The sequence below is a fragment of the Corvus kubaryi genome, unplaced genomic scaffold (genome assembly GCF_017639235.1).
Source record: "Corvus kubaryi isolate FWS band 111438036 unplaced genomic scaffold, C.kubaryi_AGA036_p1.0 126, whole genome shotgun sequence".
NCBI lineage: Eukaryota > Metazoa > Chordata > Aves > Passeriformes > Corvidae > Corvus > Corvus kubaryi.
The window spans coordinates 2,542,400-2,567,502 of record NW_024580661.1 but is presented as its reverse complement, the minus strand read 5'-3'; the positions used below and the strand labels follow the sequence as shown (position 1 = coordinate 2,567,502).

Below are 25,103 nucleotides of genomic sequence, written 5' to 3'. Positions count from 1 at the left end.
CAGCGCCTCCATCGCGGCGCGGCCGCGCTCCGCCCCCGCGGGAGGAGCGGCGCGATGGCGGCGGCGGCGCGGCGGCGCTGAGGATGATATCGCGATACGCGCGGAAACCGGTGCAGGCGTGAGTGGCTGCCGCTACCGCGGTCCCCGGCGCGGTCCCGATGCCCATCCCAGTCCCGGTCCCGATCTCGGTCGCGATCCCCCTGGTCCCATCCCGGGCCTGCCGCCCGCGCTCCCCCCAGCACCAAACAGGGCCCCGTGACGGCCCGGTCACACCGCGTCCCCGACGGGAGATGCTTCCCAGGATTCCCGGGATTCCTAAGCACCGGTCCCGGCCAAACACCGGTGTGGCAGAACGCGATTACGTCCCTGTAATTGGCTTTTTTCTCCTGACCCAGGAGTTGGGTCAGTTCTGACTTACTCGGCTCGTTTACTCTTGTTCAATTTTATTTAATTAATCTACAGGGATAATGGCATTGTCTCCACTTTTAGGGAGCTGTGGGCCAATTCACAACATCTTAAGTTCAAGTTTAACTGATTTTGAAGCCAAGACCTTTAACTTCATCTTTACCCTAGAGTTAGTTTTGATACCTTAAACCTAAAGCTTGGGCGACAAGAATTAGCCTTCTAATAGCAATCAATGTGTGCACAGTCCTTAAGAAGCAGAAAAGAAAAACCTATAAAACTTACTGGGAACTCTGTAAATGTTTTTTCTTGTAAGTAATGGCAAGTTCCACTTCTGCTTTTTTAGACAAGGACTCCCGAAACATGCCTTGAGGCATCACCCACTGCCAGAGCCGCGGGCTCAGGTGTGCTCAGCCACACCCACCGCTGAAAACCTCGGCCAGACCTCCAAGTACGTGTCACGACATATCTGATACACCTGTTCTGATACAGCTAGGCTTTGTTTACTGGCACACTCGATTTGTCATTGTTTATTGTGGGCTCTTCCGCTTGCTTTTTTTCCCGGCTCAACGCGTGCGTTTCAGGGAGTCGGGAATCCGTAAGGAATCGGATGATCATGGGGATCCACAGACTGCTAGCCAGAGTTGTGTTGACACCTCCACAGAAGACAGCTCAGTCTTCTCCTGGGGCTATGACGTGAGTAGAACATAATCAGCCAAGCCAAATCTAGCACAGAAAGACACTTGAAATACCACTGCAAAGACATGTCAGAATAAAAATACTTGGATCTGTCAAAAAAATCATGGTAGTGATTATAGAAAGAACATCTTTTTTACCTCTTTCCATCTTCCAGTTCAAAACACACTAGGCTCATACTATTCCGTTAATATCCTGCATTTCCACCGAAAATTTTGGAAATGCAAATCATTTAGTGCACGAGTCTATCTATAAATGCTGTTACTGTGGAACCCCAGCTATGGCTGGATGAGTTTCAGACACTTGGCGTGAGTTTATCAAACTTCTGCATACTTGCATGTTTCTCAAAATACAGGAAGTTCCTAAAACATTATTTTCCTTTAGAAATGTTTGTTTTATTCTCCATCCACCAAAGCCAAGTGTGCTGTTGCCTTCTGGGAGGTGAGATGGAGCTGTTTGGATTTGAATGACCCCGGAACTGACCCCATTGTGTCTGCATGTAACAGAGGACCTGACCATCCCTCAGGTTCAGGGTTTCCCAGCAGTCTGCATTGCTTCTTGTGTTGCTGTTGTTTGTGGACACTGGAATCAACAAATCCTCCATTGCATTAAAATATCACTGAATTTTATCCTTCCTGTTCTGATTTCTTTAAGTCTTGTAACTTAATGTAATAATACAGGTATTTCAAAATGTTTAGTAGCTTTTCTGCTGTGTCAGTGTAAGCTTTTCATGTGGCTGCCATCAGTCTTAACGGCAGGCTGCATCATCTCTGGGAGAAAATTATTTAAAGTCAAAATCTTTCTAATGCAATCCTGCTAAGCTTTAAACAAATAGTTGTCTTTTTCAATTGTACTTTAAAAATCATTTTAAAAAACACTGCAAAGGCTATTCACTAGGTATTTTCTTTCCTCTCTAGGAATTTGATAAGGCTGCCACGCAACAAGTTCAGCAGATGTTCAGACAAATTGATGAGCTTCTGTATGAGCAGAAGGAAAACGTTCATGTTGAGGGACTGCGGGAAGAATGCCATCAGTGGTCCTCCAGCTTTCCTCATCTCAGGTATTTTATTAATGGACTGATGCTAGTACCTTCACAACAAGGGTAGGGATGCACACAGTTGCTCTTAAAACAAGTGGCAGGGTGGGTTTATGCAAGTATGTGGTAGACACAGATAAAAAGATGACTTTGGTGATGTGCCTGCCTGTCATTAATAAGCATCCTGTTACCTCACGTGTGGTTCCTTGACAGAGGTTTGTTGCTATTTGCAACTGACTTGGCCTTAACAGAGCAGAATTCTCTCAGAAAACTGAAACTGTCACCAGGAAAATGCACAGCTTCCCAGCAGAGCTTTTAGGATTTGCTGCTGTTCTTTCTTACAACCTTCAATAAACGTACTGCCAAGGTTTTCTGCTGTATTTATCCTTTGCTTTTGCCGTGGCAGGGTGGTGGGGAAGCAGGTGGTGATCCCCACAGACGAAGGGTATGGATGGTACTCGAGTTCCCCCTCGGGCAGTTTGGCTCCCTCAGATGTAAGTTCACCACAGGAAAAGGATTCTGATGAGTAAGTACCAGCAGTGAGCCTGGATCATACCAAGGTGCGAAGGCAGGTTTGTTCTCTGCTTCTTAAAGTGTGCAGCCTTCCTGTTAGGCTGAGTTTTAAACATGGCACAGTCTTTTTTTTCCTTTTAAACTGAATTTAGTACACTCAGATATTACCGCAGGCCGAGGCCCTAGGGTATATCACCATGTCCCGCAGCCATAGGGAGGAGGAGGAGAGAAGATCCAGCAGGCAGGAATTGTGCAGCAAGATGGATTTATTTAATTATTTTACAAACTCTTTTATAGACTTTTTTCTTCATAGTCTAATTGGACAAAGGATCAGCCACCCCTTGGGGTGATTGGCTAAAATCCTAAAACATCCATTGTCAAAATACTTTTCTACTGTACCATAAACAAGACTTTTCAAGGTTGCAGGTGGCTTGGTTGTTTACATTCCCTGCTACCTCTTCTGTGAGAGAGAAAAGTCTCTCACGGACTTAGAAAATAGCAAGAAAATCCTCGCTAGCAGCATTTCTCTATCTACACTCAGAATAGCAAGAATACATAGCTGTGCTTTTGCCGACTACAGTGAACTGGCCAGTAAATAGAAATATCTTTGCTGCTGCTGACTTCTTAAGAATGTTTATGTATTGTAGCTGGTTTTATTATTAATCATCTGTTAAACCTGCCTAGGACTTAAAAAATACAAAGCACTATGCTAGTGCTGCTTTTATTTTTAATATTTTAGAATGCTTTCTAATTAGGTTTGGATATTTTTTCCCTGAAGTTTCAGGTTCCTTAGCAAGAATTAAAAGGTATCCAAACCAGAAGTTGTTACAGTAATGAATAATTTGTTTGCCTCGCTACTGCTTGCCCTTAACTACTTTGCTGTCTCTCAGTTATTTGAGGTGGAATAACAACTTATCTTTATTTCTGCTTTCTGAAAACTGTCACCTGTTCAGATTTAGTGTTTTTGGCAAGAAGGTGCCTCTTTTTGTTGCTCCTGCTCACAAAAAGGCCGACCCTTCCAAGTCTCCAACCTTGTGTTCTTCAGAGAGCGATGAAGGGGAGGAGGAAGTTATTCTCTCTGAAGGCATAGTGGAGGAATACTTGGCATTTGACCACAGAGATGTGTAGGTATTGAATATTAAAGGAGTACCAGTGTTCTGGGGTTCCTGCAGTTAAGATACAGATACTTGATGGATTTATTTTTCTTTTCTTTACAGAACTTCCAAAGGCCTGAGGTTGCCCAGGCACTGGGAATTCTCCCAGCCCATTTCCTAGGACAATTTATTTTGCTGAATTATTTTTAGGAATATTTTGGTAATTTTTCATGCAGTCCATTTTTGTGCTTGGTTTGAATATTTCATTCCATCATAACTAAGAGCCTGTGTATTTAAACACCATTTATTTTTTATACTATGTCAAATTCACTGCTGTTAGTTATGCACTAGCAGTGTGCTGCTTCTGTTTTGTACTGGCATTTTGGACAGAATTGTACCTTCCTGGATTTTTTCCAGTGGTAGTTTTAAGAACTAGAGTGGATTTTATGCTTGTCAAGAAACGATTACCACTATTTTTATCTTTCTGCCCCTTTCCTTTATTCAGACCAACAATATGAACATATGGCCTGGGTAAGGACTCTAGAGGGTGCTGTCAGTTCCTGACTACTTAATTGGTTTTAATAATTAAAGCCACTTAGCTGCATGGACCATTAAATTCAAATTGTTATGTTTCTTGCTCTGACCAGCAACAGGCCAGAGAGACATTGCTGCAACAAATAATATCACTCTCTTGTCTTCAGGATTCTGTGCTCTCATTAGATACAGAGCCTAACAATGTGATGAAGAAATAGCACTGTAACTATTAATATTGATTTTTTTAATGTGAATTTGATCTCTTGAGTAAATTATTTATTGTTCATGAAGTATCATTTATAGTCATTCTGTACAGGAGACCAAGGTGTGTCAGTCATCTCTCACTGAGGTCGGTGGGAAAACCGAAAGAAAATACATGAAAATGTGTTTCTGGTGCAGGTAATGCTTACATTTTTACAGGGAGGAGGAGTTGCGCGAGAGGAAAATGGGACTGTCCTCTGGAAGACGGAAATTGGGGTTTCCTCCTGTCTCTCCCTATTCCTGCATGAAGGATTCTGTGCTCACGTTTGTGTTTGATGATGTGTGGAGTGAAGTCCTGGTCTGCATGGAAGAACTGATCTGCAGGCACTGGGAAGGGTCAGCCTCTGGTAAGGATCGCAGTTAAAGTGAGGGCTCAAAAGGGGACTGCAGCTACTTTTGCAAAGATGCCATGGGAGAGAGATGTGTTTGGGAATGATCTCTTCAGTGGGAATAAAAAGGTTATTTTGCTAACAGTGTGAAACATGTCTTCAAAAAACTCAGCAGAATTCATCATCCAAGAGGACTGTCTCTAAAAAACTTGGATTCATAGCACTGTCCATGACTAGCACTGCCAATATTGACAGGAATTCTCTGTTGCTTTGCACAGATGATGAGAAAAATATCATAACAGTAGAAACCCTCCGAGCAGATGCCAGAAGCCCTTTGCAGTTGGATCCTCTGCCAGCCTTGTTACGTCATGTGCCACACACAAAGATGCCCTCGGTGACATCAAATCTGGTAAGGATTTTTAGCCAGCTGTTTTTTGTGGGGATGAATAAACGCAGTGTTACCTCAGCAAACAGACTGGTTGTGTTTAGGTAATTAACTAGTTTGGACTCTGTGTGAATGGTGGCTGTCCTTTCTGACACTTAAGTTCTGTTATTACTCAGTTGGAAGTTTTAATTCCTACATTTCTCCTTGAAACGTAGTATTTTACATCTGTGGTGGCTGTTGATTAAGGATGTAGTTCTTTCCACAACTTAATGTTTTGATTAAATGGTGAGGTTGAGGACTGTGTGTGTGGGATCCCATTCTCACATTTATAGTTAATTCAGCCAGCAAGAAGGGAGAAATCTCAGTGCAGTTCTAAACCAGTTTTTTTCTCACACACTGAATTTAACTGTATGATCTGCTTTAGGTTATCTGCTCCTAGAGTGGTGAGCACCGAAGTGTTACCTATTTGTTCCATTTTAATTCAACTCTTTCCTTATTTCTTTTTATTTCTTTCTCCTTTATTTCTTCCCCCACCTGTCCCTTGTGTCCCCTTACTGTGTGTGTAGTGCCCAAAACCCAGATGTGGCCGCAAAAGCAAAAAGAGGAGAAAAACACCTCAAGTATGTATGGGATTAAAACTCTGCTGTTTTCTATTTGCTCTTGTTATGGCGGGTGGAATCTGATGTTTTTTCCAGATCAGTCTGTATCTCAGAAAAGGAGTTTGCAGATCTGTTATTGACATAAAATGTCAATATACCCTGAAAATGATTTTTGTAAAGCTTCTGATTAGTCATTGTTGGAAGATCAGCGAATGAGCTGCTCAGCTGGAAAAAATTAAGTATTAGGACATGGTATTAGGACGTTTTCTAAGCACTACTAAAGACTGAAATGCTAAGATCCCTGTCTTAGATGGGGAAATAATATAACCGAGTATACATCTGGATGTCATGGAAGAAATTAATGACTCTTCTCCAAAAAGAGAAGTCTGTAAATATGTGTGTATGTGCGTTTCTCTGCCAAACAGTAATTTACTTACTTATTTTTTTAAATTTCAGGTAAGTCTCTCTCAAGGGTCAAGTAGTGGTTCTCAGTGTAACCTAAATGGCTTGATGGTGATCCATGGGATCCAGTTACACCAAAGGAACCTGCCTGTAGTGGAGAAAACACTGTAAGAACTACAGATCACCTGTTGTAAATAAAGTAGAGCACTCTCACAGTGAGAGGGATTCAACCCAAAACCTTGTGAGATAAAATTCCTCCACCAGAGAAAGTAACTCTCAGTTATTTTCCTGCTTGCTTGTTTGTCTTCTGTGAAAGAGTATTACTTGATATAATTATGTTAAGAATGGACTCTCATAATTTCTGCCCACGTATTTTATGACTGAAGTCACCTGTAGGTGAGCACTTGGGTAACAGAGTAGTTGTCATGTTGACCATGTCTCTTTTGGTCTTGCAATTTTTTGTTTTGTTAGGGACCTGGATGACAAACGGCCAGGATCGAGTTCCCTCCTCTCCACCAGGATGTGGCCAAATCGTCCCCTGGAGCTCAGCACCTCATCCCTGTCCCGCTGCACGAGGAGAAGGAACCCCCCCCCACGGACCCTGCATCCCATCGGGACCCCGCGCTCCGGAGACGACGTCTGCAGGCGCCTGTACGTCCCAAACCAGCCTCTCCCTGCAGGGTACCGGGGCAGAGAGCACGGAAAGCATCCCTGCGTAGGCAGGACAGGGATTATTGGAGTAAGGAGAGGGACTGCCCCTTAAAGCACAGCTCCCCTGAGAAAGCCGAGTTGTTAAAGCTGATGGTCACTGTGCTGCCAGCTGCGAGTCAGTGAGTCACATACATTCCCAGATTCAGGTAGTTTTGCACAGAGCAATAGACCTCAGTCTGTCCTCTACAAGTGAAGTGAACACCACCATCTCTTTCTTGACATGGATGTCTTTTTCTGCAGCCTATTTTCAAGGTAAATTTAAAAATCTGTGTTTTTTGGAGGTCACACTGCATGTTGCTGTCTTAGCCCAGACTGGACTATAAAAATGTTAAAATAGGTTATCTGACTGACCAAAGGGCACTTAGTGAGCCCTCAGTCACATCTAGAATATCTCACTTTTATTTTGCAGAATGACCTGACTGAATGGGACCATTTACAGGGACCACAGGGTCTCAGGAAACAATGCAGGCTTTGATAGACCTGTCTATTCCACACGTTGTAAATTGATTTTAATTTTGCAGTTTACCTATAAACTCATCCAGTCTGTTGCTTTCTTGTCACATACTGTTGAGAGACTTATTCCTTGTCCCTTCATAACTGGTACTTCTCCTTCCAGTGTTTTATGCTTCTGTTCCCTTTCCTCAGGCTTCAATCAATCTAAGAAGTACTGACATCTCTGCTTTATTAAAATGTATTTTTTAATGTAAGTAGAGAGCACTAGGGAAGTGTTTTTTAAAGTGTAGATTATGGCTTGAAGCTTTTCCAAGGTATTCTTACAGAAGTCAACTCCTGAAGGCCAAAGAAACTGACAGTATTACACCTTTCCACGTGCCAAACATACAAACTGTGTGTTTTTTCTGTTCTTACTGGTGCATTCCAGCCTGCCTGCACGGGAGCAGCTGACCTCACCCTCCCCACTGCTGCTAAACAGAAATCACCCCCTGCCACCCATTGCCACCACCACCGTGGCAGAGCGTGGGAGCACCACAGGACCCCACAGGCAAATGGTAACAGGCACAAGAATCTCATTTTATTACTCAATAATCTAAAGTTGTTATCACAGCTGCCACAGAGTTCCAATTTATTTGTTGTTTTGTGACAGCAAGTCAAATAGATGCACGAAAAATGTTGTATCATGTCTGAGTAACAGCATCACCCAGCGTTGCATGCTTAATTCTCATTAATGCCAATTGAATGTTTCCCTCCTCATAACTAGGTATAAAATGATGCACTTGGAAAATTAGCTTTAATTCCTCGGTTAATTATTTTCAATGGACTGCTGCACTAAAAAAAAGCCATAACTGTTATTTCTCCTTGCAGAAACCTCGAGGGAACTCGAGCCGTGCTCACACTGTCACGACACAAGAAGACGCTCACCAGCAGCTCCAAGAGCAGCTGTTCTTACCTGATCCCTTCTCCAGGCCTAACACAACCAACACATCCTTGGTAAAGCACGGCTGATTACACCAGATCATCCTTAATCACAGATTAGAGTGCTTTGACAATTAACGTTAATCAATGTCCAGTCTGTCTGAGTAACAAATACTCTCCGTTTAATTTACTGAAACACCTACTCTACTGATACCTTCCTGTATCTCACAAAGTACTTTTATCTAAGCTTTGAAAGCTGTAATTTCAGCAACAGCTTTTAAATAGCTGCTTGATCAGTTTCTGTGTATAATTTCAACATCCTGGACTCAGCAGTTACAAAATCTGCTTTGGAACAGTACAATTTCCAGAAATGGCAAGACTTGCCTCTAAGTGGCCCAGTGATCATTCTAAATAGGTGTTAGAAAAGTGTATTTTCTACTTCTAAAGTTGATTTGACCCTTCTTTAAAGCTTCCCTTAGACCTTTACAACATCTAACCCATTACCAAATACACGTGTTTAAGTAGTTTGTAGTTGCATTATAACCTTGATGATTTTTTTTCATGCAAACAGAAATAACTTGAACTGTATTTTCAGCCAGACTCCCAGCGCCGCCGTTCTTGCACTGTTATTGATTATAGTAATCAATCCTGGACAAGGAGAGGATCGACACCTTCAGGTATGCTCATCAGCCACAGGGCTGACTAAGACCAAACAAAGGGGGCTTTTGGGACAGGGATGCATTTTCTACAGGGGTACATTCCTACAGGTGATTTCCACTGGGGAGGTTTTTCAAAGTTCCATCCATGTTTTTAATTTGCTGTTACAGGTGTGTTATCCTTGCTATATCCTACTCTACTCCAGAGTACAGCTGGGTGCATTTTGTTGGGGTTTTTGTGTTTTTATTACCACCAAATATTTAAATCAAGTAAGGAAGCTTAATGTGACCAGCCCCAGTGCCTCTCAATGTCCAAGTTTTCAAAGCAGGAGTTGTCAGCTTAAACAGAAATAGTAACTTGAGGTTAACAAAGGCACTAAAACTGAAGTAACTTGTTTTTAAGCAGGCAAGGAGTGGTTCCTACTGAAATTATATATCTGCTCCCCCCATCAAAAAAAATGCAAGATGAGTTTTCTGACTGCTGTATTGACCAAAAAAAATCTTAAATTATCAGAAAAACTTGGTAGACATGAATACTTGGTGAAGTATCAGGGAATGCAGTCGCTCCCTGCAATGCAGCAACTTGGCAAGCACAAACTTTGCCCCTTTTGGAAGGTATAAATAAATGCAGTTGATAGGCATGTGTTGGAGTAAAAAGACATTTTAAGTTTTCAGCTAGAGGAGATGTATTTGGTACTTAGCTGTGATACCTTCCCGAAGTCTCGAGGCTGTCCATGATCTCTTTGTTTGTCAGGTCTTCCACCACGTGGTTCTGTGAAAGCCCATGGCCGAAGTGGATCAGGCACAAAAAGCAAACAGGGGCTCTAACGTGCCATGGAGAAGCGTCCACCCATCTGTCCCTCTCCAGAGAGTCAAGAACCACCCCTCCTTCCCAGCAAGGTCAACGTTGTTTACACAGAGTTTTCCAACACCCTTCCTTACAGATAGTTATTTTTATATAAATCTAAGCAGCAGCTGCCAAAGATTAGAAGGGGCGCGCTTAAACATTCCATTTTCTACCAGCAGACAAAGTGATGCTCCCGTGGAAGGGTGAATACACTCCAGTGAAGGCCAACTCCTAGGAAACCTAGCAAACACTCTCAGTCTGTGCTGTTCTCCATGAGGCTGGTGACAGGTTCATGTCCTTACAGGCAGGCACTGCAGGACCTGCTCATTCTTCCCTTAGGAAGGTTAACCCGGCCTTCCACAAGCAGTAGTGATTTTCATTTTTTTAAAACTGTATTTATATGTTTCAAGCAATATTGTACTAGCAAAAGCAAGCACTCAGCTTAGGCAAGTGATGGATGCTGTGGTGGCTGCAGCAGGTACGAACACAGGTGCGTAGAACCAAGGCAGCGGTACAGGTGACCTGGCAGCTCCAAGGGTAGCACACCACTGCCTCTTCCTGAGTTATAGTAAAACCTTTTACCTCTTCCTCAGTGACTGAAGAAGGTTGAGCAGGCAAAAAGAAACTTCTTACTATGAGTGGCTTCAGACAGAACTCAAAAAAAGTCTTTGGTGAGACATTTTATGGTAATTTCACAGAATAGCTCAGTGTCCCTTTCTAAAAATACCTGTAATTACACAAGATTTATGCAATCTAACGTAGAGTTCCAGAAGCCACATATGCAATGGAGCTTTTCGGAGCTGTGTCTGCCCTGTGTGACAGACCTAACAGAGGCATTTGCTGGAATTGGCCTTGTGGCTCCAGATAAGACAAAAAAATACATGAAATACAGGCTTCTCAAAATAAGTGATTAGTTGAAGGTCTTAGTCCCAAACAATAAGTGCCAGACTAAAGTGTAAAAACAAGCTGAGGTAACCACTGGCTGTATTTAAACAAAGTTAGGATGCTCCCCAAAAACAGTTGTTCCTTTCTAGTCCAATTAAAGAGCAGTTTTCCTATATTTTCTTATTATTCTCCAAACTACAGTTCAAAATAGAAAAAAAGCTTCCCCACTCCAGACCAGCTAATGATTTTTCATCAATACTGAAGCTCACGGTCCAGTTGATCCAAGCATGCTTTAATCAGAAACAGGGAACTGTGCAAACCTAACTGGGTTAACCTGCCTTTGCATTTCCAGAAGTTAAAAAAACAAAAGCAGCTCTGAGCTCAGTCTAAACCTCTTAAGTTTGCAGAGAGAGAAATTGATGCTCACCAGAGGCCTCTACTCACTAAACTATTTCAAAATACAATTTCTCTTCTGGAACACTGTGCAGTGTGTCAGTTACGTCAGGCAAAGTGCAGATAAGCATCCCATTTGTATCCATGCCATTCCTCAGGGACCAAGTGAGTTTTCTGTAGCACGAGGGTCACAAAAACAGACAAACTTGAATAGACTTCTGTTAACATAAGGTAGTGTTTTACAGCCTAGAGGAGTCACTGGGTTTAAAAACTGCAGTCCCCTCCTAAGGCCATTTTTGTTTCCTGTACAGATGGTTGACACCAGGGACTGCTCCTGGACTGTTACTTATTTTGTGTAATAAAATTAACCTCCAAGCCCTGTGTTAAAAAACACAATTATATACTCTACTTTCTCAGAATCAGGGTAATTTTGAGAGCAGACAAGTAAAAGGGAACAGAGAGACCATCTACCTCTGGCTTCCCCCCAGGAGCTGTTGTTGAAGCTGTGAGGGCCTTCAACTCCCAAAGTGTTCACCTCGTGGCTCCTATGCCTTTGAAAAATGATCCTCCGTGGAAGTGTGCAGGATTTACTTAACTGAAACCAGAAGAATCAATACAACTGGCTTGTTTTGAACAGCTTTTTTAGAAAACATACAGAGAACTGGGGAAGCAAAACTCTGGAAAAAAAAAACAAACCAACCTTCTCATTTATTAAATCTGCAATTTTCCAAACTATAAAACTACTGGAATATCTGAAAAACACCTGTTGAGCTGATGTGCAAAGACTTTTAAAAATAGCAGGAGGTTTGTTACAGAAGAAATGTGTGAACAGCACACATGGATCTAAACTGCAGAGCACCCCAAGGGTCGGAAACATGAGCACAGCAGTGCCTTGTCTTCCTTGTTCAGGATGCATTCCGTGTCACGCCTCCCAATTACAGCCAGTCAATGCACACAGTCCAAAACAGGAGCCTAGAAAACACCCCAAATTCTCCCAAATCCACGTTTCCATACAAAATTAAACCTGGTTTTTCAGTCTATGCTGTTCCTTCTCCCTTTCTTTTCTTGGCTGAGGTCTTCTTTCCTCCTTTCTTAGCACTGCTCCCATATTTTGCTTCCAGTTGGGCCAAGAAGTTATCCATTTCCTTTTCTCGATCTCTGCTTCGGCTCTGGGGAGGGGGAAAAGAACACCAACCAAACTCAAACCTTTTGTAACTTCCCAATACAGATTATCCTACTGAAGTTTGATAGCTACACAAAATCTTGGAATATATTAAACAGGGAATACAAGCTGCAGAAAATTTAGTACCATCATTAAAACTCCCAGTGTAACTGCTTAAAACTAGGAATTAAATATTTTGAGTGCATATGCAATAACTCTGTAAATTTTTAAAAAGACACAGGTAATAAAATCCATACTGTACTCTGATTCTAATTAAATTAAAGTACATATATAACATTAAGGCCAGGTTTTAACCTCAGGAACTCAGAAGAGTTGCAAGGATCCAAAATCAAAGACGCTCAGGGAAAACACAATTATAAGCCAGTAACAAAGTTATCTGCAACAAACAGAAAACTTTAAACTTACTTTAATCAGTGCTTGCAAGTCATTTTCTCCACCAAGGCCCAGTTCATCTTTAGTCTTTTTTGCCTCTTTAGCTTCTTTTTCTGCCTAAAAGAGCAAACAGGTTTTTTTAACAACGTATTTTGCATGTTATCTGACCAAGTCTCACAGGAGTTACCAAATGCTTTTTTGGGCGTCTGTGTACAAAGAGCTGCAGGGAAACACAAAGGGTTTCCAAGTTTGGCCACAGGTGAGGAATCAGGCAAAGGAAATCCATTCTGGTTCCACCATTTAGCAGAGCAGGAGGTTTTTCTGCTCTTTCACAGTGTTGAATGTGATGTTTGTCCCCATCCCTGTTCCCACACCCACTTTTTTTTGTCTTGGTAGATACTACATTAACTTACAGGTTACTGTGATGGGCATATAACATTCTACAAAGCGTCCAAAAGTACACAAGAATCCATTTAGGCCAGAGCAGTTTCACACCTGCCAGAAGTCAACCAAAATGTATTTTCACCACTTATTTGTTTTTGTTAATTCCAGCAACTCACAGCTTTGTAGATAAATGCAGGGACATGCTAAACTGTAATAAGACGTTGTGTATAATAATGAAATAAAGAAGTAGAAAAGCCTTCCACAATGATTTGGGGTGGGGGATGATGACCACAGGTGACCAGGTGTGAACAGCAAGGTGTGTAACCCAGCAATCCTGTGACAAACATCTCAGGAACAGCGTCACGTATTTCTGCCAAGGGAGATTCAAAGGTAAACAGCTGATGCAACCTACCCGCCTTCTTCTGGACATCATCTTCTGCTTCGACTCCTTTACAAAAGCCTTGAAGGACGGGAGCTCCCCGGAGTCGATGGCTTGCTCTATCATTTCCCGTATCCTGGGCTCATCCGTGTAATCCGCACACATCACGGACTCCATGATCCGATCCATGTCACCCTTGAAATTCATGTACGCTGCCTTCACATCAGCCAGCTCTTCCGCCGAGTTTTTGTAGCTCTTATGGAAGTCTTCGATGTCCTTCACGGTGACCTGGAGCAAAGAGGTGATGCTCTGTGAGTTACAGGACTGACTCACCAGGAGGATTTAAGAGAAAACTCATAAAACCAAACAGTGTCGGGTTCTTCTGTCTCCCAGCCCCATCCCGCTCTCACCTTGAAGAGCAGCTGCCAGTACTCCAGCCAGTCCCGCCCGTCCTGCAGCACCTCGGCGTCGTCATCCACCGTGCCCGTCTCATCGTACACCGCGCGCTGCTTCTCGTCACTCAGCACGGCATACACCTTGCCCAGGATCTGCGGGACCAGGGGTGGCCGGGAGGTCACTCGGGGAGCGGTCACTTGGGAGTCAGTCACCCACAGTCAGTCACTCAGGGGGCACAGGGTTAGTCCCTCAGGGTCGGGGTTGGCCACCTCGGGGATGGTCAGTGGGGTGGTCACTCAGGGGGTGATGGGTCAGTCACTTAGGGTCGGCTGCTTAGGGTTCAGTCACTCGGGGGCAGAGGGCCAGTCACTCGGGGAACCGGTGGTGGTGCCTTTTCCTGGTCTTAAAATCAAGAGTCATACACGGTTAGAAGGGGAAAAGGGATTTTACTTTGGTGTTTATTTTAAGGATCCTTAGGTGCACACGTCCAGGTCCTGTGCATCGAGATGCACCCCCCCGAGTCTGCCCCAAAAGATCAGGTATAATATTATAGGTTTTACTAATTAGCATATCTATCAAAATTCCCCAAGGAGAGGCTCGAGTGAGCCCCCCTCCCCAAGGAGCCTTCTCCTGGACGGTTCTATCTTAGTTTACAGAATGTGTTCTGGAGAGGACCTTGGGGGCTGAGGCACACTGATCCCTAGCTACGAAGCTTCTAAAATGTTTAGTCTCTTAGCTTGACAAACAAGTCCAAGAATGTAGGGAAAAAGCACTAGGGATACAGAAGTCGTAAAAAGGTATAACAGGGCTATAAAAGAAAAGGCAAAAATCTTCATGGCATCAGGGGGTGGCTCACTCGGCGGGTTGGTCACCCGGGGGGCAGTGGGTGGGTCTCACTCGTCGCCACCACCGCCTCCCTCCGTCTCTCCTCACCTGGAAGCGGCGCGTGGCCTCCTCCTTCTGCTCGGGCGGGACGCGGTCGGGGTGCAGGCGCAGCGAGGCGCGGTGGTAGCCGCGGCGGATCTCCTGCGCGGACGCGCCGCGCCGCACGCCCAGCACGCCGTACAGGTCCGCGGTGCCGAACGCAGCCTCGCACTGCTGCGGCAGCGCCATCCTGCCCCGCCGCGGCCGACGCCACACCGCCCTTCCCGCCCGCTCCGCGCCCGGAGTGCGGCTCCGCGGCTGCGCCGGGCGGGAAGAACCCGCGGGGAAAGCTGAGGGGCAGGGCCGCTGCTGAGGGGAGGGGCCGCCATGTTGGGGGGAGGCTGAGGGGCGGCCCCGCTGAGGGGAGGCGGAGGAGCCGCTATCATGAGGGGACGCGCTGACTGTGCGGCGGCGGCGGCGCCGAGGGGAGGTGGAAAAGCCACAGTGAAGAGGGGAGGTGGTGGCGATGCGGTGGCGGCGCCGCTGAGGGGAGGCGGGGGAGCCGCCATGTTGGGGGGAGGCTGAGGGGCGGCCCCGCTGAGGGGCGGCGGCGGCGGCTGAGGGGCGGCCGCCTCTCCGCCCCTTGAAGAGCTCCGGACGGCGGGGGACTCTTCGTGGAGTAGCGTTCATGACTTGATGGAGTTGATGGGATCGGGCCGGGAGCGAGGCAGGAGCGGGGCGCACCCCGGCCCGTCAGGGCGCCTTGGGGTGTCCTCGGTGCCTGTGACGCGCTGGAGCCGCCGGTGAGCGCGGCCTCCTGCCCGCGACTGCCGCGTGCGCTTCGGTACAGTTACCGTCAGTAAAATAAATGAAAGGGACTCCTCCTCGGCTTCCCACTTTCCGCCGGTAAACAACCAGCTTCCCTGGCATTTGGGAGTGGGCAGGCCCTGGCACAGGGTGCCCAGAGCAGCTGGGGCTGCCCCTGGATCCCTGGCAGTGTCCAAGGCCAGGCTGGACATTGGGGCTTGGAGCAGCCTGGGACAGTGGGAGGTGTCCCTGCCCATGGCAGGGGTGGCACTGGATGATTTTTAAGGTTCCTTCCCACACAAACCATTCCATGACTCTTTTGTGGTTCACTCAGGCCAGGTGAGATGCAGAAAATAAAAATTATTACTTTGTATTTCTCATGCCTGTTGAAATGTGGAACGTCTCAGTCCCAATACCACAGAGGGAGCAAACCCCAACAACACCAACTCAGATTTCAACTCTTGGTTGCAGAATTCAGATGGTAATATTGTAAAACCTTAAAAAAAAAAAATATATATATATATATAAACATTGTATTTAAAAATCCCCTCTAAAAGCTATTAGTAATGCAATATTTATTTATAAGTCATTATAATAATATATTATAAAAGCCGATAAATACTGGAGAGCTTAGCTGGTGTTTACAGCCTGATTAAGTGTTTGTTTTGGTACAGCTCAGGGTAATAATAATAAGTATATATTCAAATATCGCGTTTACATATATTAACGTACATAATAAATATTGTAATAATTTATCGGTATAAAAAGTCACCTGCAGTGATTATTTCGGTCACTTCTGAGACAATGTCCCCTCTCTTACCCAATCACCTCTCCTACTTTTTCACGGGTTTTCTAAATTTAGTGCCAACACTGACTGGAGCGCTAACACACCAGGATAAAGACAACACCCACAGGGAACGCCCGCGGTTCCCTGCGGATACGGGGATTTAAAGCTTCCCGGCGATTCCAGCTCGTTTTGTCAGGCTTCGGGCACCGCCCACGCGGGAACCGGCGGAGCGCTTTGGGCGGTGCACCCGGAAGTGGCGGAGCGCTTTGAGCGGCGCACCCGGATGTGGCGGGAGGTTCGGCTCGAGCATTCTCGTGATGGCGGCGGCACCGCTGCGCGTGTGAGTGGGACGGGAACGGGGCGGGACACGGGATGGCGACACGATCTGCTGAGTTTGCGGTGGGGCCGGGCTGGACCGTGACGTGTCGGCCGCTCTTAACGCGCGGTGTCCCGCAGGCTGGCGTGTGGCGATGTGGAGGGGCGGCTGGAGGCGATCTTCGGGCGCGTCCGCGCCATCCAGGCCAAGAGCGGCCGCTTCGACGTAAGGCTTGTGGGGCTTGTGGGGGGGAGGTGAATGCGGTGCCGTTCACGCGGGGTTCCCTTTCCCGTCCCGAGACGGCCGAGGCCGGGAGCCCGTCCGGGGTGGGGTTATCGTGCGGGAGATGTGCCGGCGGCGCTCGCGTGGGTGTTGATGTCCCGTCCCTCCGCGGCAGCCACCCTCCTCTTTCTGCTCGGTGTGAGAAGGGGTTTGCAGCCCCTCAGCCCTCCCTGTCCAGCACCAAAGGATTGGGAGGAGCCGTGATCTGTGCAGAGAAGGCGGGAGAGCAGCTGGCTGTCCTTTTAAACCCGTTGATGTTGCGTTTAACACAAATAAACACAGAGGAATCTCTTCACTGCAGCAAACCAAATGCTGCTGAAGTGGTGCAGGCAAAGCCTTTGTGTGTGTTCTGTCTGTGGTGAAATGGCAACTCCCGCTTTATCCGGTGTTTTTAGATGCTTTTGTGTGTCGGGAATTTCTTTGGCTCTACTTCCGAGGCAGAATGGGCCGATTACCGCACGGGGGCCAAGAAAGGTAAGGAAGGAGGGTGGTGTCACCCGGGGGGCTGCGCTGCTTCACAGCCCACCTTGGAATCCAGGAGCCACAGCTGGGCACTGTGGTGTTAAAGCAGTTATAGTCCAGCAGGGAAACCCCACACAGGAGGGAAAGATGGCTTTGTGTGGAGCACCCCTGGGTTTAGGGCTGGGGATCATTCTGGAGCTAATCTTGCACAAGCAGGGGAGGGAGTTGTGGGTGGCGCACAGGTTGTTCACCCCCTGCAGTTGGGAACACCGGGCTGGGGACTTTGCAGGAAGGTTTGTTGTCCTGTGCTCGTTGCTCCCAAGGCGTGCTGGAGGGTCTGGCTGGGTGGGGCTTCCTGCTGTGATTCCTGGGGAATGTGGGCTGGTGCTGGTGCACTGGAATTAAAGCTCACTGAGTGCATGAGGTTTCTCCCTCAGCTCCAATCCCAACCTACGTGCTCGGCGCTAACAACCAGGACACCCTGAGCTATTTCCCGGATGTCAGCGGCTGTGAGTTAGCTGAGAACATCACTTACTTGGGTAAGGCTGCAGGGGATTTGGGGTCAGGGAGCTGCCTTTGCCTGCTGGGGCTTTAGTGAACGTTCTCTCATCTTCCCACTTTAACACCTTCCTTTTTCTGGGAATTTTAAGTGGCATTTTTTATCCTTTGGCTCAAACGGGAGTTGAACTCAATGTCGGTACAATCTGTGTAAAATGTGAAAGAAAACCCTGCTTTCTTGATTTGGTTTTTTTTTTTTAATTTCTCTGACACTGAACTTGCTAACCAGAAGGAATAGTGGTTGCAAGAGCCTGCTCTTTGAGGGAATCTTATTCCCAGAGCGTGCCTGTCTCTGTAGGAGAAGGTTTGAATATGGTTTTGTTTTGTACTGGAGTAGCAGAGGTAACAAGCGAAACGTAGCAAAGCTAAAAAGAAAAATCAGTTTCTTTCCAGAATTGCCACCTGGCCCAAAATATAACAAAGCAGAGGCACTTGGCTTTTTCCACTGAGACTCCATATTGCTATGGATGAATTTTTGGGAAGCAGGGTGGCAGGGAAGAGGGGGAAGACTGGGGCTTGTCTGAAGAGCTTCATTGTGGGCAGGGTTTGGCACAACAGGGTTTGAGCTGTTGTGCCAAACGATGTCGTTGCTCTGAGCACAGAAAATGAGCTGCCTGTGAGGACAGCTGCAGTGGCAGCGAGTCAGGGCTGCTGCTGCCCCGGCCCAGGGATGCCGTGCCCTGCCTGCAGCTCAGGGATGTGTGTGTGTGTTGCTGCAGGCCGCAGGGGCGTGTACAGCGGCTGCTCAGGGCTGCAGATCGCGTACCTGAGCGGCACCGAGGCGCAGGAGCAGCCAGCGCCCGCCCACAGCTTCAGCGCCAAGGATGTGGCCGAGCTGAAAACGTCCCTGTTGTCAACCCCAAACTTCAGGGGTGTGGATATATTGCTGACGTCCCCCTGGCCCCGAGACGTGGGGACTTTCGCCAACAGCGCGGTGAGTGCTCTGTTCCCGGGGGATTTCACAAAGGGCTGCCTTTCTGCTTGCTCTGGCAGTTCGGGTTGTTGGGCCCTCTCTGAGAGTTCGAGAAGGCTGGGAGTACAACCAGGGAGAGCAGGTGTTCTGGTTCTTCAGAGCAACAGGACTGAGGGGGAGGGGGATTTGTGAGACATCAGGGCAATTTATCTGTCCCCACCACTTTTTAAGTGTGTTGGTGTTTATTTCCTTAAGTATCAGTCAGGTGGTCTGGTTCTTCCTCAGTCTGGATTTTGGGAGTGTTGTTTCATTTGTGTCCAATTTTGTGTTGTTAATGTTCCTCAGCAGAAGTGATTTTCAAATGGTTTGAAACCTGCCTGGACAGCAAGGCCACACATGTGGCAAAAGAACATTTTTTGCTTCCTCTGTTTCTTCCAACATCCAAAAAGAGATACAGTCCTCAGTTTAAATGCGTGAAGAACCTTCCCTCACAGTGTAATAACCGACCCTGCTGCCCTTGGGGTTAGAGAGAAACAATTTGTAGGGATGTTCTGACTTAAAAAGGAAACTCAGACCTCAGAAGTTCCCATGGGGATTCTCTGTAGCTGTTCAATATGTCATTCCACGTTTGACTTCCCTTGGCATGGATTTTCTGGGACTGTATGCACTCGGGTGTACAGAGTATATTAAGCCTTTCTTTTCCCTGCTCTTTGACAGGTTTACATAAAGCTTGGTTTGTGTTTTGTAGGGAGAAATAGATACCAAGAAGTGTGGCTCCAAGTTAGTGTCAGATCTAGCTGCAAGTCTCAAACCAAGGTACCATTTCGCTGCCCTGGAGAAGGCCTATTATGAAAGACTTCCTTACAGGTTTGTGAAGTCACGTGAAATCTCATTTATTTTCTAGTAAGGGTTCCGTTTTTAAGGAACACAGGAGGATCGATGGGCTGCCTGAGTATCTTCATGGCAGACAGGGGTTCTCCCACTGTCCTTTAAATACTTTATGTGCTGGTACAGCCAAGTTTTGCTTCCTTACAGGAATCACATGGTGCTACAGGAGACCCCACAGCACGTGACAAGGTTTATTGCACTTGCTGATGTTGGCAATGCAAGCAAGAAAAAGGTACTGACACCCTTGAACATTTCTTCTTTTCTCAAGTACAACAATAGGGCAGTGAGGCCAGTTAGAGGAAAGCAACAGGCACTTAAAAGCTTGGCTGAAGCGGAGGTGTCTGGCTCACTTGAGTAATAGGTACCACTTGCCTGTTATGTCAGAAGGGTAAGGGCTGTTCTGAGGCACAAACCACTGAAAATAACGAACTTCTGGGATGAGGTTTTTAACCGATTTCTCTTCTTTCCTTAAGAAATTTACAGAATATTGGTTGGTAGTTAAGAATGCACAGGTTCCAGGCCTGATAACAAAGAAGGCCTGAAAATGGGCAGGGATCAAGGATGCACTCCATAAACTCCTGGGTGGGACACTGGCACAGGGGGGTGTTTTCCCATGCCCTGCCTTGGCACAAACACCGATGAGCTGAGTGGTGTGGGACTCAGGGTCTTAGGTGATCTCCTCAGAGGTGCAGCCGTGGCAGGAGCTGCTTGCCCCTGAGCCCCTGTGTTCGTTGCAGTACCTCTACGCCTTCAGCATCGTGCCCTTGAGCTCCATGGACCCCGCCGAGCTGGTGAAGCAGCCTCAGGATGTCACTGAAAATCCCTACCGGAAATTGAGGAAGGAGGCTCCCAAGAGCAAAGCCGCGCTCTGTGCAGAGGTACCGCCCTGTGCTCCTCCACCTGTGCCCTCTGGGTTCACGCTGTGTGCTCCCAACACTGCTTGCCTTTCCCTTTGGGATATCTCTGTCCAAAACTCTGCCATGGAGACAGGCTGGGAGAGCTGGGGGTGTTCAGCCTGCAGAAGAGAAAGCTCCAGGGAGACCTTATTGGGGTCTTTCACTTCTTAAAGGAGGACTGTAAGAAAGATGGGGACAGTTTTTTTTCCTCTGCAGCATCAAAGCCTTCTAATGGCATTTTGCTGTATGGGATAACTCAGTGATATGTTTTCACCCTCTGATGAGTCTGTGACAGGTTAACATCTCTAAGAAATAAAGCCATTCTTTTGGCACTGGCTGACAAATGAAAAGGTTTGAATAATCCATAAAATCAGGCAATTCTGAATATTCAGCATAAGGCTGAATAGGAGAGCATAATGATTTGGGGCAGCTCTCCCACAAGTTTTTCCCTGACTGAAGCAGGCAAAGTCTGCTGCATTACTAGGAGGACAGATCATTTTGTTCCAGGATATTCAGAAGGCATTTCTTCCTGCAAAGGGTGCTCAGGCCTTGGCAGGGGCTGCCCAGGGAGGTTTGGAGTCCCCATCCCTGGAGGTGCCCAGGGAAGGCCTGGAGGTGGCACTCAGTGCTCTGGGCTGGGGACAAGGTGGGCATTGGGCACAGCTTGGACTCGGTGGGCTGGGAGGGCTTTTCCAGCCTCAGGGATCCTGGGATATTGATGCTTTTCAAAACTGGTTCACAGGTCTTCAGGAAAAATCAAATTTTTGTATATCCTGTCACTTTCTGTCATGCAGTTCTAACAGGCTTCACTTTTCATTTCCCAAACAGGAAGAACCGGCTTGTCAGTTTTTCTTCGACTTGAACAAGCATCAGGGAAAGAAACGTCCCTCAGATGGGAAAGAGAGAGGGGACTCCCAACCCAAGCAAGCCAAGAAACCCCGTAAGTGTGAGGCTGCTTTTTTCCTGAGCTCTTCCCTCGAGGCACTGGATGGAGCACGTCATTCCGTGTTGCTCCTCAAGCTGTCGAGCTATATGTGTCAGCTGGCCAGTGAGCTGTGTCATGGTGCCAGCTGCTGGGGGAATGCAGAAGGAGGAAGGGTCCCTTGTTTCCACGGGAAGGGAGGCTTCAACAGGTGAAAGAAGGGCTGGAAGCTCTTTGGGTCTGTGGTGGTTGTGGTTGGGCTGATGGCATTTACCCTCTGAACCAGAGTAGCCTCTGAACATGGCCCTTTCACAAAGCTCAGCTCAGGTATCACAATTTGGGTGTGAATCCAGGTGTTTTGCGTGCGATGAATAGGCCAGAACTGACAAGTGTGTTTGACAGTGTCTGCCCTTGTCTGTACCTGTGCAGTATTTTACCTCATTTTGATTTGTTTGCTTAAATTTGCTGGTGTTTTCTTCTTAGTGAGCTGCGGCTACTAACTCCTGGAACTACTAAACTCCTCCTTCAATAGGTTATAGCATTCCAGGAGAATGGCAGTCAGCGGGGTGTGACTGCCACCACCTCCTTTCTTGCTGGAATTTCCCTGGCCAGAGCTGTGTCCTTCTGACACCTTCAGCACTTAATAGACTGGGAAGGGTGGCTGGCAAATGGCAGGTTTTCTGTGTTCTGACAAATATCCCTTGTGCTAATCCTGGTTTCCTTTCCCAACAAAGCTCAGCCCATGGGGCCCTGCTGGTTCTGCCTGGCCAGCCCCGAGGTGGAGAAGCACTTGGTGGTCAGTATTGGCACACATGTAAGTACCTGTAGCATGGGCTTTGCTGGGTCAGAACCATGCTAAGCCATGGCAAAACAAAATACGAAATTCCAATTTTAAATGTAAAACAAACTTATATTTGCATCTCTCGGGCTTGCTTTCAGTTTCTTTGCATCTCCTTTACAAACACATTCGTCTGCAAACACATAAACTCTTAAAAAGTGAAGCGTGGCCCAGTTTTGTTCCAGCAGCAGAGCTGGATTCCAGTGTCAGAACACTTTTTGCTGTGCCAGCCCTCTGTTACCGTCTGGCAAAACTTTTCCAGCTGGAAGTCAGCTGGGACCTGCTTTGGCAGCAGGATGCACCGGTGCCAGATCTCCCTGGGATGGCTGGTTCCAGTTTTGTTCTACAGAGATGAAAGAGAAGATATCTCCAAGATGTACTTCAGGATGCTGACTTTGAAGCTTAGTCTCTCATTTTTTATGCGCTTTGCTTGAAGTTACTGCTCCTCTACAGCATAATCCACTTACAGGGGCAGGTTTGTCCTCAGGCCTAGTTTAGATTTTTAAGTGGATTTTTGTGTCAGAGTAAGAAATTCCTGGCACAGTGGTGAAGTTAACTCAGCTGCTTCCCCTCAGACAAGGCATCAAAAAATACTTTTTTTTTTTGTCCTTTGGCAGTCCCTCTGTCTCTTTCTCATTCCTCTAGTGATTAATAAATTCAGTATAAAAATAAATTCAAATAAAATTGCTAATACACAATCCTAATAAGCAACATAGAAGACTCTCCTGTTCCTGAGGCTGGGGGTAAATCCCCAGAGCACAGCAAATAACTGGTGTGTGTTGTTTTACCCTAGTGCTACCTTGCCCTGGCCAAAGGGGGTTTGTCACCTGACCACGTCCTGATTTTGCCAATTGGGCACTATCAGTCAGTGGTGGACTTGTCTTCAGAGGTGCTGGAAGAAGTGACCAAGTACAAGGCTGCCCTAAAGGAATTTTTCAGAAGCAAGGGAAAGAGATACGTCCTATTTGAAAGAAACTATAGGAGTCAGCATCTGCAGCTACAGGTATGGTTTGGGTATCACCCTGGGAAAACATAAACTTGCACTGAATATAAACTCCAAATGAATTGAAAGAGTCATTTAGGGGTTTATTGTGGTGGTTGCTGTGTGTGGCAGATCTGTAAGTACATCAGAGCTGTATCAGAACTACCACAGAGATCAGACAGGAGAGGGCTGTGCTGAGAACTTCAAGCTTTGAGTTTTCAGCTCTCTGTCCAGCTCCTACAGGAAAAAAAGTCATAAGTTTAAGCCTGTAGAGATGGGTGCTCTCCTGTCTTGTGTGATGAGTCTGAGCTGTACTGAGGAGCACACCAGCTCCAGTGATGGACTGATGGCTTTCTGCAAATGGATTGTCTTCTCTTTATGGAAATGTCCCCCCTCTCCAGGTGGTTCCTGTCCCACTGGACCTCTGTACTTCTGAAGACATTAAAGAGGCCTTCATTGCACAAGCACAGGAACAGCAGATTGAATTGTTAGAAATCCCAGAGCACTCGGATATCGCGCAAGTATGGGGCCAGATTTCACCTGTTACTTCCCCTCTGTCCTGCCTAAGCTGCTGTTTGCCCCTGAGGTCACTCTGTGGGGCAGGGTTAAGCTGGTGGAGGCAGAGCCTCATGGACTTGATCTGGGGATGTGCCAGAGATGTTCTGCTCTGGGAGAAGTTCCCCTGAGCAATATACGATTTCTCAGCTGAGAAATACGTGAGCGTGGCCTCTTCCTCCAAAAATGTTCAGTACTAGGCCGGGGTGACCTAGCTGAGGTTAAGAATGACCAGATCTGCCTGGTTCTCTTGTTTAGTCACTCACTGCAGAATTAGAGCACAAAATACAGTAGTGCCCAGGCTGCATCACCACTGGTGATGCCAGCAGGCAGTGACCCACTGCTCCTCCCTCCCAGGGAAGGTATTGTTTGGGGTCAGGCACTGACCTCCGGCAGTTTGTAGGGTTATTTTTCCAAGTTTCCTCCCAGGAGAGAGGACCATGGCATGGGGACAGCTGGGTCCCCAGGGCTCCTGAGCTGGCTGGGAAGAGGGTCTGCCTGTCACCTGGTAGCTCTTCCCAGACCAGTGTGTCTTCCGACCTTTCTTCACAGGAACGGTGGTTATAGACTGCCAGGGCGGTGGTGGAGTCACCAGCCCTGGAGGTGTTTAGGGGAAAGATCGGACGCGGCCCTCAGTGCCATGGTCTAGTTAGCAAGGCGGTGATCGGTCACATGTTGGACTGGATGGGCTCGGAGGTGTTTTCCAACCGAACTGATTCTGTGGTTCCGTGATTCCCGACCCGCAGGTGGCTCAGCCGGGGACGCCGTACTTCTACGTGGAGCTGGACACGGGGGAGAAGCTGTTCCACCGCATCCGCGGCCGCTTCCCGCTGCAGTTCGGCAGGTGCGTGCCCCGCTTCCCCGCCGCGCTGCCGTGCGCGCGCTGCCGTGCGCGCGCCGCCGCGGTGACGTCACGGCGCTGTGTTGCAGGGAGGTGCTGGCGAGCGAGGCGCTGCTGGCGCAGCCGCAGCGCGCGGACTGGCGGCAGTGCGCCGCCCAGCGGCCCGAGGAGGCGGCGCAGGCCCGCGCCTTCCGCCGCGAGTTCGAGCCCTTCGACTTCTCCCTCCGGGACTGAGGCGGCGCTGCGGGCGGCGGGCGCGGGCGGCGCCGGGCGGTGACGCGGCAATAAAGGCGGAGTGCCGGAGCGAGCGGCTGAGCCATGGAGCGGGGCGGCCCCCCCGCGCCCGCCGCCGGCGAGCGGGCCC

At 47.4% G+C, this 25,103-nt stretch overlaps 3 protein-coding genes across 8 annotated transcripts; 2 read left to right on the top strand and 1 right to left on the bottom strand.

Annotated features, from left to right (window-relative positions):
* The first annotated feature begins 18 nt into the window (after nt 1-18).
* FAM149B1 (family with sequence similarity 149 member B1) lies at nt 19-13,490 on the top strand. Of its 6 annotated transcripts, none has more exons than XM_042022192.1 (15): nt 19-118; nt 749-853; nt 987-1,098; nt 2,016-2,158; nt 2,541-2,660; nt 3,601-3,771; nt 4,696-4,883; nt 5,144-5,274; nt 5,817-5,870; nt 6,306-6,418; nt 6,723-6,902; nt 7,843-7,969; nt 8,283-8,408; nt 8,929-9,010; nt 13,406-13,490. In XM_042022192.1, the coding sequence occupies exons 1-15, from the start codon at nt 84-86 to the stop codon at nt 13,453-13,455; spliced, it is 1,737 nt and encodes a 578-aa protein (XP_041878126.1). In that variant the 5' UTR covers nt 19-83; the 3' UTR covers nt 13,456-13,490. The 6 variants fall into 6 exon arrangements, with proteins under 6 accessions (XP_041878126.1, XP_041878116.1, XP_041878135.1 ...); XM_042022182.1 differs by lacking the exon at nt 13,406-13,490 and adding an exon at nt 9,744-11,863; XM_042022201.1 differs by lacking the exon at nt 7,843-7,969.
* DNAJC9 (DnaJ heat shock protein family (Hsp40) member C9) lies at nt 11,791-14,999 on the bottom strand. The gene is made up of 5 exons (XM_042022216.1): nt 14,762-14,999; nt 13,843-13,980; nt 13,466-13,720; nt 12,703-12,786; nt 11,791-12,283 (listed from the first exon to the last, which is right to left on the bottom strand). The coding sequence occupies exons 1-5, from the start codon at nt 14,939-14,941 to the stop codon at nt 12,152-12,154; spliced, it is 789 nt and encodes a 262-aa protein (XP_041878150.1). The 5' UTR covers nt 14,942-14,999; the 3' UTR covers nt 11,791-12,151.
* A 1,543-nt stretch (nt 15,000-16,542) lies between these two features.
* CWF19L1 (CWF19 like cell cycle control factor 1) lies at nt 16,543-25,064 on the top strand. Its single transcript, XM_042022146.1, has 14 exons — nt 16,543-16,626; nt 16,743-16,827; nt 17,280-17,358; nt 17,784-17,885; nt 18,624-18,838; nt 19,566-19,684; nt 19,853-19,937; nt 20,443-20,583; nt 21,430-21,541; nt 22,258-22,337; nt 23,155-23,364; nt 23,745-23,864; nt 24,645-24,742; nt 24,829-25,064. The coding sequence occupies exons 1-14, from the start codon at nt 16,604-16,606 to the stop codon at nt 24,971-24,973; spliced, it is 1,614 nt and encodes a 537-aa protein (XP_041878080.1). The 5' UTR covers nt 16,543-16,603; the 3' UTR covers nt 24,974-25,064.
* Nucleotides 25,065-25,103: the final 39 nt, after the last annotated feature.

Bases quoted from the DNA above. Each gene is read 5' to 3' on its own strand.
- FAM149B1 (XM_042022161.1), top strand. From the start codon at position 84: ATGATATCGCGATACGCGCGGAAACCGGTGCAGGC. The intron at 5,871-6,305 runs GTATGTATGGGA...TTTAAATTTCAG, and splicing joins AGAGGAGAAAAACACCTCAA to GTAAGTCTCTCTCAAGGGTC. The intron at 6,419-6,722 runs GTAAGAACTACA...TTGTTTTGTTAG, and splicing joins CCTGTAGTGGAGAAAACACT to GGACCTGGATGACAAACGGC.
- DNAJC9 (XM_042022216.1), bottom strand. From the start codon at position 14,941: ATGGCGCTGCCGCAGCAGTGCGAGGCTGCGTTCGGCACCGCGGACCTG. The intron at 12,787-13,465 runs GTAGGTTGCATC...TTGCTCTTTTAG, and splicing joins TGATGTCCAGAAGAAGGCGG to GCAGAAAAAGAAGCTAAAGA. The intron at 12,284-12,702 runs GTAAGTTTAAAG...CCCCCTCCCCAG, and splicing joins ACTTGCAAGCACTGATTAAA to AGCCGAAGCAGAGATCGAGA.
- CWF19L1 (XM_042022146.1), top strand. From the start codon at position 16,604: ATGGCGGCGGCACCGCTGCGCGT. The intron at 18,839-19,565 runs GTGAGTGCTCTG...TGTGTTTTGTAG, and splicing joins GGACTTTCGCCAACAGCGCG to GGAGAAATAGATACCAAGAA. The intron at 20,584-21,429 runs GTACCGCCCTGT...TTTCCCAAACAG, and splicing joins AAGCCGCGCTCTGTGCAGAG to GAAGAACCGGCTTGTCAGTT.